The sequence below is a fragment of the Glycine max genome, chromosome 4 (genome assembly GCF_000004515.6).
Source record: "Glycine max cultivar Williams 82 chromosome 4, Glycine_max_v4.0, whole genome shotgun sequence".
In the NCBI taxonomy this organism is placed as follows: Eukaryota; Viridiplantae; Streptophyta; class Magnoliopsida; order Fabales; family Fabaceae; genus Glycine; species Glycine max.
The window spans coordinates 44,327,864-44,341,802 of NC_016091.4; the positions used below are offsets into that span (position 1 = coordinate 44,327,864).

Here is a 13,939-nt window from a genome sequence, read left to right on the forward strand (position 1 = left end):
AGTGGACTCTAGGGTCTAAGCTGAGAGCCTATGTATGCGGGAGAGAAGTAGTAAGAGAAAACACAAAAATAGAAAACAACATCGGAGCTCGAAGGAGACGGGAAGGGAGAGAGAGAGAGAGAGAGGTTGCTTTCGTTTCCTACCATCTCGACCAGCACGCACACTTCATTTTCGCGACCTCAAGCACCTCTCTAATCCTTCCGCATTCCCTTGTCTATTTTTTTTTTCTTTCTTTCTGGTAAGCTACATATGCTGCTCTGCGTTTCTTTCAAAACGACAAAACCCTAACCCTCAACCAGCTCCTTTCGTTTCCACCTTCCGTCATGCACTCTCTATGCTCTTTGTGTTCTACGATTCATTAAGCCTGTAATCTCCGTAGTTCGTCTTATTTTTTTTTTAATTCTTAGTTGTCGCTAGTACCGTTCTGTGTTGCTGTTCCCTTTCCCCATGCCTGCTCTCTTTCCTTTTGGGAAATTGGGATTTTTTTTTTTTTAATTTTCTTTCTCATTTGGGCGTGGCTGTTTCGGTGTAAATTGCTATTTACTATTTCAGTTTGAAGAACTAAAGTAAACTAGCTTGATTTTCTTGACTAGGCTCTCTTTTCTTGAATTTTGAATTTCACATGTTACTGTTATTACCAATGGGGTCTAGGGTCTAGCTCAGTTGGATGAGAGGTGTGCGTGAATTGTTATAAACCCTTGTTATCCGAGTTCGATTCTAATGGATCATAATGTTACTGTTATTATTACAACTGAACCAAATCTCGAATTAAATGTTTGTATTATGAGTGGAAGATATATTGGCATGTTATGTATGCCTAGAGATTTCAGATTGCCATGATTTTAAGGAAAAAAAAAGAATGATATTGAATTTTTATTGCAGATGAAAGTGACACAGGTTCACCATTCAATTTCTTGCTTTTAGTAACCATGCAGGATTACTGACTATTTTCAATATTTTAAGTGTTGTTAGTACCGATGTGAATTCCATTACTGTATCAACTTTTGATGAATGCAAGCATTGTAATTTGATTTCTATGGTACTTGTTCCCACATGTTTGTTTTAAGATGTATGTCTGCATACCATTTATGGATCAAGTCTTAGTTTCAAAATTTTGCTGTGACATGAATTCCTTTTCAACCACAAGCTGTGCTTAGAGTTGTTTTGGATGTATACTAAACATTCTAGCAGTTTATGTGTTTTAGGTTGAATCTGCATGCTCTTTTTAGTTACTTTAATTACATCATTGTTCGGTCATGTTAACTCATTTTGTTTTATAATTTACTCTGGTTATAGGGGTAATTATGGGCCCTACAGAAGTTGTGTATTTATCTAGTGATGATGAAAGTGAAAAGGAAGTTGCTTTCAAAGCTGTTAAGTTGGAGGAAGATTTTGTTTTGGATGCAAAACAATATAATGAGACTAACAAAGGTCAACTAGCCAAGCACAAGAGATCTCAAAGTCATACTACTGGACAAGATTCTGAAGAAAATTTAAGTTCTAATGGTCCAAGTACAGGTCATAGTAACTCCAGTGTGTTGGAGCAGGGACCGTCGCCTGTTGATGACACAGGCATTTCTTATGCATCATCCATTGGTGTAGCACCCCTGTGTAGGCAGTTTTGGAAAGCTGGAAACTATGATGATGGACTTGGTTCTAAAGTCACCGTCCAAAGTAATCCTATATAACTTTTTGGCAGATTGATATATAGCTTTCTAAATATGTTCCATGGCTGTAACTCCCCTACTTAATGCTCTGTCAACAAGTTTATAAAAATGCATCTTGAATTGTTAACATATTTTTCTTCATGCCTAACTTTCATGGGGATTATAGTTTCAGATCTCACATGCTAGATGCTAAGCTTGTAGTAGGTACAAAGACTTTTTTCCATTCTGGACTTCTTATCTCTTTGGTATACTTTTTGGGTTGCAGATGCCAAAAATTATCTACATGTGCACCCCATGTTCCTTCACTCAAATGCAACTTCGCATAAGTGGGCATTTGGTGGTATGTTCTTACCATCTGTATAAACTTGCGTCTTATTTATGACTACTTTAATTGACCACCTTTGTGATATTTTTTCATGAGCTGATCTTTTTCTTTGTTTCTGTTTGCAGCCATAGCAGAGCTTCTTGATAATGCAGTTGATGAGGTGATTATTCCTGATGTTTGAACTATTGAAATGCATGATATTTTAAACATTATATTAGCTGTCATTTTCTTTTGTCATCTGCAGCATACTAAGCTATTGCCAATGCCTGTTAATAGTAACATTGCATGAATTATTTTAAAACATTAATGTCTTTTGCTACTATTGTATTATGCTTTTTCTGTCATTTAAGCTATCAATTTGTATTTTACTTTTGATTTTTGTTCCTATTTTGTGTTGCATTGTTAACATTTATTCTTAGGATAGATCCAAAATGGGGCTACCTTTGTCATTGTAGATAAAACTTCAAATCCAAGGGATGGAAATCCAGCATTGTTGATTCAAGGTATATTGCTTCTGGAACTCATATAGAACATATTTGCACCAATTTTTATCGTGGTTTTAAATTCGTGGCCTGAATCGTTCATATTTGCACTGGATACGGTGATTCTAATTGTTTTGATTTGATGCTGACACTTGGGCAATTAGATGATGGTGGTGGAATGGATCCGGATGCAATGCGTCGTTGCATGAGTTTTGGATTTTCAGATAAGAAGTCACAGTTTGCTATTGGACGGTGTACGGATTGTGACTTGTTTTTCTGCTATCATATTGGTATTCCCTTTCATATTTATTTTTTAATTTTTCAATTTGGTGTTCTAGATGGAAATGGCTTCAAGACCAGTAGTATGAGGCTTGGTGCAGATGTCATAGTCTTCAGTTGCCATCTAAATAATAGGTATGGATCAACTAATGAACATAATATTACATTAAAGTTGGTTAGTGCAACAGGTCTCCTCCTGTATTGGCAATCACCTTGATTATTGTTGATTAATTAGATTGTGAAGGCCATATCCACTCAGAAGTATTTATTCGGCTATTTATTAATTTTGCAAATTGATTTTTTATAGTAAAAGCTGAAAATAACTTCGCCATCTTTTTTCCTTTCCTTTTTATAACCTTGGAGAAATGTGAGGATAATAAGGTGTTTTAATAAATGAAAGCATTCTGCTCTCCAATTTTAGGAACCAATCCATTCTATGTAAGTTTATTATTATTACTTATTAGCTGATTCCTTTTAGCCTCTTTTGACTATTGCTTGACATGACTGCAAGGCTGGGAGGTTTTGCAACAAGCCAACAATAAAGTTATTTTTTTTGGGGGGGGGGGGTATGAAATTTTAATGTTTTTCTTATTGTTTCTATCTTGATCAGGATTTTGACTCAAAGCATTGGACTTCTGTCATATACATATTTGATAAAAACACAGCTTGACAGAATAGTAGTACCCATGGTAAGCTGTATTTCTCATTTGCACTATTTGAAGGTGTTGGTTTAAATGCTACTTTATCCAATATAGCATGTTGAATTTTTTTCTGTGTTGATTTGATTCTTAAAAATTTGAGATTGTTACTATATTGTGGTTCTAGAGACTCTATAGTGGACAACTATCATTTAGTTTCCTTCTTTTTTAATTGGTGCCAGTACATTTGTGTGTGTTTCTTTTGGATAACTAATTTAGAAATGTTATGCTAGATATCTTAGCATATCTTTATGACATGGTTTATGACCAAGTGGTCAAGAATTTGATCCTTGTTGTCCTCATTCTTCTAAATGAAGTTGAATTTTAGCACAAGATTGTGGGACTGCTGCATAGTTCATGCTTCAAGCCCAAATATTTGGGGTTGGGGGGTTGGGATGTGAGATATATGATCCTTTGCTTTTCAGCTTAAGTTTTCGGGAGAGTTGGTCCTTGATAGTTGATAATGATGATTGATGCACTGTTTATTTTATTTTTTTTATCCGCAAAATTAATATTATATATTAGATAAGTTTCAGTACAAGTTGTACTGTGATTTTTACAATCACCAATGAAGTCTCCCATGTGGAGGTTTGGTTCCCTAATATAAAACTAATCATGATGGATTAGAGAACCAAAACTCTAAGTATATATTGGTGATCCCTATCTGTGGAGCTATTTTCCACTAATTACAAAACCCTTCTCTGATATGACTTGACCATTGATGGAAAGGATTGTCGAATCCTTTTTCTAGGTTCCATAACCAGCTCCAACAAAAGAAAATGGCATCATCCAGTATCTTACTGGTGTTGGGGCTATCGTTTGAAAATACGATTCTGTTTCTATGGTTCCATATACTCCAAGTTAGTACCACCCACCAAATTACCCATCTCTGTGACTTGATACCAAGATGTGTATTGCAGAACGAGTGCTGCATGAAATTCTGCCTTGGGTGTTGTGAAAAAGGTCCCACCATGTTGATCCAAGACAAGGATTCCCACCATATCTGCCTAATTCTGTGACAGCTGAAAAACAAATGCCCTGCATCCTCCTCCTTTTCTGTACAGAATGGGCAGAGTGTATCATTGATGTCGATATTTCTTCGAGTCAAGTTCAATTTAGTGGGCAGTCTGTCTCTCATTAGTCTGTATCATTGATGCACTGTTTATACTCTATCTCCTGATAACTTTTCTACAGTGAAGGTTCTAGTTGGTTCAACTTGCACCACTGACTTATCTTTTCAATTTTCAGGTGAATTATGAGTTTGATACATCAACTGGATCATTGAAAATATTAAATGGCAATGAGCATTTTGTGTCTAATTTATCCTTGCTGTTGCGTTGGTCACCATATTCATCAGAAGCAGATCTTCTGAAACAAGTCAGTTTTCTATATTTTCCCTTTCATCCATGATAATTTGCTGGCTTTGTTAGAATATACTTAATGGTTGGCATATTTATTCTTTCCCCCCCATTGTAGACAATACAGCCTAGTATCATGAATAGATAGATAGTTTAGTTTGAGACTTATTTTCTGACCTTTTTCCTGTCCCCTTAAATTAGGCTTTTTCTCAGGACTGTAGTGTTTTGGCTTTGAATGCCAAATTATAATTGTATATTTGTTATGTTGTGATACTTTGAGATTTGGCATCAAATGGCATTTATTCTCTCATTCTCTCTCTTTCTCTGTGTATATACATATATGTTAAGTGTGTCCTCACTGTCCTGTATCAGTTTGTATGAAGTTTTTTTGGTCTTTATGGTATCCTCCTCTAATGACTCCTCACATACATCATTGAGACTTCTAGTTGTAGTGCCTGACCACATAGTTACAGATTCTTATTGCCAATTTTATCTGCTTGCTAACCTTATATTCTTATCATTCTGCTGAGAGGTGATAGCTACTGCTGTACTAGTCAAAGATGGGGGGCTATTTGAAGGATATGAGTTGTGGTCAAATAAATCCTTGTGAAGTAATTAGTATAACATACTAATTTATTTCATAGTATTGGTTGCTATCTTGATGTTTTAGTAGCTTATTCTGACTTGAAAACATTCATCTCTGCAGTTTGATGACATTGGATCTCATGGTACTAAAGTTATTATCTATAATTTGTGGTGCAATGATGATGCAAATTTGGAGCTAGACTTTGATACAGATCCTACGGTTGTATTTGTTATTTTATTAGTTTTCTTTTTCTTTTTTCTTGCTTTGTTGCTAATGAGGGGTACCTCTTATGTGCAGGATATTCGTATTGCTGGGGATGTCAAGCAGATTGATACACTTAAAGCCTGGAAAAGTGTAAATGAGGAGCACATTGCTAATCGGCTTCGTTACTCTTTACATGTATGCTTGATTTAGAAAAATATGGTGAAGTGGCTGTGTGAGGTTGAATTTTTTGAGTCTAATATTCTCATGTTACACAGGTATATATGTCCATATTATACTTGAAGATACCAGAAAGTTTTCAAATGATATTGCGAGGGCAAGTTGTGAAGCCACACAACATTGCTGATGATCTTAAGTTCCCTCAATTTGTTAAATATGCACCAGTAATTGGTGGATCCGTAAAGGTTATTCTCTAACTTTTGGAATATTTTTAATTATATATCAATTGAGAGGAAAGATTATCTTGGGCTGCGGAGTAAAAAATATCTTCTAGCTATATTTCGTGCACCTTTAATTTTTATATTATTATTATTATTTGGATTATCTTTGTAGGGAACAGCTTTGACAGTCACAACAATTGGATTTCTTAAGGAAGCTCCTCAAGTCAATATCCATGGTTTCAATGTATATCACAAAAATCGGCTTATACTGGTAATTTTTGCCCAAAATCTTCTAATATTCCTAGTTGAAGGCAGTTTTACTTTATTAATGCTTGTGATTGATTAATTGATAAATTCTTGTGAAAATTCTAATATTTGGCTGGATAAATTTTATGTTTTGTGTAAAGCAGAATAGCAGATACCTTTCCTCTTTTCTTTTCTAGGGTTGGGAGGGAAGGGATTAAGCATGCATATTGTAGCCATTTAACTTGCTCATTGTGTAATGTTTGGGGGAGCATTGAAGTTCCCCAAACACACTTGAAAATGACAGCTGTGATTCTTAGCTTCTTTAATGTTTGGTTTTGTAAAAGATAAATCAAGTTTGCTTCTTAAAGCAAGTTTGAAAATAAACTAAAAACTTCACTTCAAAATTCAATTTTAATTGGAATAAATTTCGCAGTCTCATATGATTATGTTTTTAGGCATTCCTGTAATTGCAATATGAAACGTGTTTCCCAATTTCCTTACTTTGGAAAAATAAATATTTGATATCGCACTGGAATACTAAATTAGTGTATTTCAGGATAGCCTTGGCCCTTGCCAAAATATTATTACCAACTAGTTTTTGCCATGCACTTGGCAAGGAGAATATAAAGTTACTTAGGGGTATATAATTTCGTTACATATATTTATCTTTTTTTTTTATAAGACTTAATTATAATAAAAGGTAGCAACGTTATGCTATGAATAATAAAAAGCACTTAGATAATTCAATTTTTAAAAGAGCCTTATGTACCTCTTTGAGTTTGAAAGTGGCTCCTCCTAACCTGATATATGTTTGGTATTAGGATCCATAGGAGTGTCCATAGACTTAACATACCAATTTTGTTTCTTCTAAGATGTCTATTGCATCCTTTTTTTGGGAGATCACAATATTGTTCTTGGATTGTGCCACCTCTGTCCCCACCAAACAACAAAGTCATCCAAGATCTTTTGTTTGGAAATGATGGCAATGGTGGTGCTTTACCTGAGTGATTCCATGGTGATCACTACTTGTGATGATAATGCTGTCAATGTACACAACCAAGTAAATGCATCTTGCAATGGAATGGCAGCAGAAAACTATGTGGTCAGCCTCACTTTGAGTCATACCTAACTGCTGAATCACAAAGCTAAATTTGTCAAACCATATTTCCTAGGAGATTGGTTGAGGCCATATAAAGGTTTATATAGATGACAAACAAGGCCAAGTGATTTTCGCTCAGCAACAAATCAAAGAGGTTGCTCCATGTAAACATCTTATGTGAGATTGCATGAAGGAAAGCTTCTTGATATCAAGTTGATATAGAGGTTAGTGGCGAATAGCCACCATGGACAAAACTAATGTGATAGGAGACCATTTTTGCCATAGGTGAGAGTATCATCATAGTCTAACCGTATGCTTGGATAACCATTTGTTTGAGGCAAGCGTAAGTTGTTGAAAGCAGCTCCTTCGGTACTTTTGATTTAAACGTAAGGTGAACAACTTTCCAAACATGCACTAAATCAAAGATGTGTATAGCCTTTGACAACTATATGTGCCTTAAGTCACTCAACTTGATCATAAGGAAAACTTTTGTTGTAAAAATTTAGGGACAACCAACAGGAGATTTCCCTAGCGTGAGGGACACAAGGTCCGAAGTGCCATGGCCTTGAAGGGCACACATTTTATTAAGCATAGCTTGTCACAATCTAGGATGAGATATGGCATCACCTACAGTTTTAGACATTGTCACAAAAGACTATGAAGAAAGACAAAGGAGAAAAATGATGACAACTCAAAGTGACAATCAATTTTGTCAAGATCAAGATCCTACTTAGGATCGCGGGAGGGTTGTAGAATTGAAAATGGATCATAAGATTCTACCAAAAATATAAAAATATATTTAACACCAAAGTATGATTAAATGATGCTATAATTAGCAATACACATAATAATAATATAATATCACTAAACTTTAATTTAAAAACTTAAAATATTTAATTTATAGTTATGGTATTATTTTATAAATATTGTATATTGTATACATATTAATATCTGAGTCTATTCTATATTTATAGTTACTCATTTGGTCTTAATAGTTGCACACACTTTACCTTTTAGTCCCTACACAAGCATTTTTGGATCCTTTTTGGCCCCTATTGTTACACAAACTTTACCTTTGCCATTTTGTAACAAGGACCAAAAGGGATATGATTAAGGTATAATTTGTGCAACTATAGAGATCGAATGGATAATCTTTCCTATTATATATAATTATGAAAAAATAACAGAAGGCGAATTTAACAATCAATATAAGAGCATAATGAAAAGGCAAAGTATAAAAGATACCTCAGATAAAGGCCAAGAGAACCCATGAGTTTTAGGGGAAATGAAAGAAGATAAAGAGATTGTGATTGAACTGAACATAACATAGAGGTCATGGTTTGGTGAGAACATTTATGGAACATATAGCACAAAAGGAATCAACAACCTCCCTTGCTAGAGAACAAAATAGAGATGGGCAAATAAGAGAGGTTAAATAGATGAAAACAAAGTCTCAATGAAGTTGGGAACTACTAGGCTGAGATTAGGGTTTTGATCAAAGCAAGAGAGGCTAGAGAGGGAAAATCAATCATGCGATTGAGATGGAGTTAGAAAATGGGAAATTAGGATTACCATGGGCAAATTGGGTCGTGCAACCTGACCCAAAAAACTCCACTTGTAGGATTAGAAGCTTGCTCAATCCCATGATCTTGTTGTTATCTCGCATTGATCTCAATTGGGCAATTTCATGTCTTCTCTAGCTCGAGAAAAGGCTGCATGATTGTAATATTGTGCGATAGCTGTAATCTTCACATTGGTGATAATGTAAGGAAGGGTTATGAATTGGGCATATGCCTTTACAAAGTGTGATGGGGAAGATAAGGTTCTTGAGGTAGTGTTAGAGGGGATGTGGTGATTGGTTGTTGTCGATGATATACTTGTAAAGGATGAGGAGGTGGGATCTTTGGAATAGATTATGACTCCTGTGGGCGAAAGGTAATATGGAGGAGTTGGTGGCAAAGTTAATTGAGACGATGTTGGTCACATAGTCATTGGCCCTTTCTTTGGCAATATTCCTTCTCCCGTTAGCATTTGATGTGTAAATTAGATTCTCCTCTTCACTCATAATAGGCCACATTTGGAATTTTAGAGTTCTCTCCCTTCTTTTTCTCTCTAAGATTAGCCCAAAGCTCTACTCTGATTTCCTTTGGACACTTGGTGCAAGGTGCAACATTGCTTTTCTTCCCCATTTGATGATGTTTGGTCCTAGTGATTCCTATTTTTGTAATTTTTCCACAAAATTACAGATAATAGCATTGGTGTTTGATTTATTCAGGGGATGGCAATATCTCTATCCGTATCAGTTATGTTGCCTAACCTTGAAGAGCCTTGTTTAGTTGCCACGGTGGTAGGGTGAACTAGTCAGAGGTTAAGGTGTTGTTTGTTTTGGTCAAGTCGTTGAGGTTCGTTGGAGATGACGACTTCATATTCTGGTAGCTTCAGTCACCTTGAGGGGTGTTGTGCGTCGAGGTTCGGGTGCATGTGTGTAGTGTATATTATCTTTACATAATTATAATTGGCCGATCACAGAGTACCTACCAAGCTCAAAGGGAAGTTTTATCATATTGTTAGACCAATTATACTCTATGGTAGTGAATGAATAGGTTAGCTCTAAAGGGACAAGAGAAAAAGTATGATTAGCAAAAATGAATAGGTTAAGAGAGATGGGTGGCTACACAAGAAAGGATAAGATATGAAATGATTATATATGAGAAGATATTGGTGTGATATCTATCAAAGGAAACGATGTAAAAACTGATTAAGGTGATTTCGACACATGCAAAAGGTCAGTAGTGTCTAGAGACACCAATGGGGAGAGTAGATTGCATGATTTTAGCCTTGTAAAAAGGGGTTGAGGGAGACCATGAAGGACATCAGAGGAAATTATTAGAAGGGATTTTATGTTGAATAATATCCTTGAGAATTTGTTTTTTAATTGAGCCTAATAACATCGTGTGACCCATGTAGCCAACCTCACCTAGTGCGATAAGGCTATTGTTGTCATATTTTTTACTTGTTTGAGGGATTCCTTTTTGTTGGAAAGCCGCCTTAATTGCAGCTTGGGTGGTGGTTTAGCCTCATATCAACTAGAGATATGACCAAAGTAATGTATATAAGTGGGGGGGTAACTTTCACCTTACAAGCCGATTTTGTAGGGTTGAATGAAGCCTTAACCTTTATTCTAAGACTTATCCTCCTCATAGTTGTCTTTTCTCTCCTTTTGAATAAAACCTTCTAAATATATTGTAAAATTAAATTAGGCATTTTAAATCACTTTGTTTATTCTCTGTTGCTTTAACATGGATTTGCCAAGCAGTTCTTTTTTATTTTTCTTTTTACTCTCCCACTCTCTAATATTGTTGCTACCCTTTCAATATGCCAGCCATTTTGGCAGGTTGTAAGCTATTTGGACAGTAGGGGAAGAGGAGTTGTTGGTGAGTAACATGTTTCTATGCAATTCCAAGTTCTATCTGGTGATGTTTAGAGATTTACTGGACCTGCAGTGTGTGGGTGCCTAACTATGTTAATTTTATGGTAATCTTAGGAATCCTGCAAGCAGATTTTATTGAGCCAACTCATAACAAACAAGATTTTGAGAGAACTTCCCTGTTTCAAAAGCTTGAAGGGCGATTGAAGGAGATGACATGGGAATACTGGTATAGTGTTTTGGAGTGATCTCTATTCTTGCTTGTCCTGCTCTATTTTTGAAACATACCATTTGGTTTTCATAATTAAATAATTGTATCAAGGTTATCAAACTTGTGAGCTGATGTAGACTTGTGAGAGCTTGGTAAACTCGACTCAGACTCTTACAAGTCTACTTCATATAAAAAATGATAAAATATCTATAAATAACATACCAATCAACATTTCAACACCATAATATAGCAAAATAGTAAACCACAAATTCCCCAATACTAAAATAACTAACTCTAGTAATACATCACTACTAAGTTCAAACTACACCAAAGAAAACACTAATAATAAGTTCACACAATTACAAAATGCAAGTTCTTAAAATGATAACACTTAAATAACTAAAAAAGGACAAATGACACTTAAATAATCCATAAATAACTTAAATCAATAAAATGTAGTACATTACATGAATATTTTGGGTTATATTTTTTAATCCAGCAAACTCAAACTTAAACTTGTGAGTCTACCAAGTCTACTCCGAGACTACCAAAAAGCGAGTTAACTCGGAACATGATTGTGCACTTGTAAACTCCCAATTTACGAGTTAACTCTCGAGTTTGATAACTATGATTGTATGCTAAGCAATATTTTTATTTTAATTTTAAGCATTAATATCTAACATGCCAAGATTCTTGTTGGAAAAGCCGCCTTAATTGCGGACACCGCTTAACCCGCCTTAGTTGTGCCCATTTTGGGGGTTGCCTGAAGTGAAACCTTGAGGATGGTGGTTTAGTAGTTTAATTCCACATCAACTAGAGATATGACAAAATTAAAGTATATAAGTGGGGGGCAACCCTCCTGGGTGTGAGGGGAGTGTTGGAAAGGCCGTCTTAATTGTGGACACACCTTAGCCTGCCTTAGTTGTAGCCTCTTTGGGGGTTGCTTGAAGTGCAACCTTGAAGGTGGTGGTTTGGTGGTTTAATCCCACATCGACTTGAGATATGACCAAATTTAAGTATTTTAAGTGGAGGACAATCCTCACCTTACAAGCTTGTTTTGTAGGGGGTTGAGTTAGGCTCATAACTAACGTTCTAAGAATTCTATTTAAATTTTTTCAGGGACACACATTGTACATTGTTTGGGTATAAGGATAAGGACAAGAAGAAGCTTCCACCGAGGGTTACGTCAATGCAGAAACCACTTGCTATAGAAAAACCGGTCATGCTGAACAGAAGTTGCTCCCCTGTTGTCAATACAAAAATAGAATATGGGAATTCTGAACAGTGTTCCACAAAACTGCAAATAAGATCCGAACAAGGTAACTGTTTTCGTGAGAAACAAGATCTTATATCATTAGCTTAACCAATTTTATCTAGCTAATGTTTCTTCATTCAGGTTCTCATAATAAGAGGAAGACACATGAACTGGTAGACCTTCAGAATACGGAAAAACATGCAAGGACAGAGAATGTAACCTGTGTTGGTTTCAGTCAGAATAAACAGGTCTGCTTTGGCTTATTCATCATTATGTTAAAATTTGTTTGTACGCATCGTTGAGGCATATTTTCCAATGATATTGTTGTTAATTTACATTGCAAACATATAGTGCAAATTTATTTTACAACTCAAACAATGTTCTGTCAAATATATTCGTATTTGATTTCATTTGAGTTCATATTCTTCCATTATAAATCTTTGAAAAGTTTTTGAACACCAACTTCATCCTTGCATTTTGTGTAGATCATTGCTACTCCAGCTGACCAGGTGTTCGACCGAAAGACTATGCACTTGGTGCAACAAAACAAGAAACTGCATGCAAAGTGAGTATATTTCTAATTGCAGTTACTATGATGGATTGTATGAAATACTGTTTCAGCAAGTTGGATTGGCTTCAAATTTGGGCAAACTCTTGCTGGCAAACACTATGCAAGTTTTATTATTTTCATTTTCTCATTTTGACTTTACCAATATATACCAAACTTTAGTTATGGCCTCCAATTTTGCATTACAAATGGTGTTTGTAAACTTTATTTGCACTCTTTTTACCTGCAGATGTTTAGAATTTGAAAAGACAGGAGAAGAACTTAATCTCAAGGTAATTTTTACGTAGTAATAAAGCTTGGTTAGTTACTTTGCATATACCTGTTGCCTAATTCATAGAGAACAGTTTTTGTACATTATACGTTATATATATTGAGAACCGGGATTCTAGGATGCTGCATTTAAAAATTTCCCCTTTTTTAATCTTTAAAAGCCAGACCTACAAAAGTATTTGACTTCCACCCTCAACCAAAAATAAAACAAAAGCCTTTATTTGAAAATCTGTTTTATTGCGTTTGACGATCCATTTAAAAGAAGTAATTATGATTGTACAGGTGACGATGCTTAAAAGTGAAATACAAGAAGCTCAAGATGAGTATAAACGGCTTTTGGCTGAAGTGAAGTCCCTAGACCTGAAAGAAGAGTAGTTTGTGTTATGTGTAGCTGTAACTCTTTCTTTTGTAGAAGTGATGTTGTATTGTATATAGCCTAATCCCTTTTTCAGTCTTTTCAAACTTGCTTGTGTATGGATGAAGGTTTTAAAATTTTCTAGGAAATTTAAATACACATTTTAATTGTCTTGATTTAAATTTCTTTTATTTTGTAAATATTTTATTGAATGAAGTAATTCAATTTCTTGTATTTTAATTTCTGGATAAAGTAATTTAATTTTAATAAAATTTAAATTTTTATTTTTAAATACTTATTTAAAAATTAAAATTTTAATATTGAATAAAAATAAGTATTAATCATTTTTTAAATTCTTAAATATTCAAAATAATTTTAATGTTAGACAATATTTAATAGTTAAATAATTAAAATGATTTTAATGCTAATCAATTTTGAATCTTACACAATATTCTTGTAGTAACACAAAAAAAATTGGATTAATTAATAATGTAAAATTAAAATGAATGAT

The 13,939-nt window shown here is 34.7% G+C and overlaps 1 protein-coding gene across 2 annotated transcripts; it reads left to right on the forward strand.

The window, feature by feature from the left end:
* On the forward strand, positions 1–13,604 carry LOC100795667 (protein MICRORCHIDIA 6). 2 transcript variants are annotated; one of them, XM_006578583.4, is made up of 20 exons: positions 1–366; positions 1,297–1,674; positions 1,933–2,007; positions 2,118–2,152; positions 2,417–2,495; positions 2,639–2,728; positions 2,813–2,888; positions 3,364–3,442; positions 4,700–4,828; positions 5,516–5,614; positions 5,693–5,794; positions 5,875–6,021; positions 6,170–6,268; positions 10,725–10,776; positions 10,887–10,998; positions 12,100–12,299; positions 12,377–12,483; positions 12,721–12,800; positions 13,033–13,075; positions 13,356–13,604. In XM_006578583.4, the coding sequence occupies exons 2-20, from the start codon at positions 1,305–1,307 to the stop codon at positions 13,446–13,448; spliced, it is 2,067 nt and encodes a 688-aa protein (XP_006578646.1). In that variant the 5' UTR covers positions 1–366; positions 1,297–1,304; the 3' UTR covers positions 13,449–13,604. The 2 variants fall into 2 exon arrangements, with proteins under 2 accessions (XP_006578646.1, XP_003523086.1); XM_003523038.5 differs by having other exon boundaries at positions 25–238.
* Positions 13,605–13,939: the final 335 nt, after the last annotated feature.

Coding starts and splice junctions, on each gene's coding strand:
- LOC100795667 (XM_006578583.4), top strand. CDS start 1,305: ATGGGCCCTACAGAAGTTGTGTATTTATCTAGTGATGATGAAAGTGAA. Junction 2,496..2,638: donor TCCAGCATTGTTGATTCAAG/GTATATTGCTTC, acceptor TTGGGCAATTAG/ATGATGGTGGTGGAATGGAT. Junction 10,999..12,099: donor GAGATGACATGGGAATACTG/GTATAGTGTTTT, acceptor AAATTTTTTCAG/GGACACACATTGTACATTGT.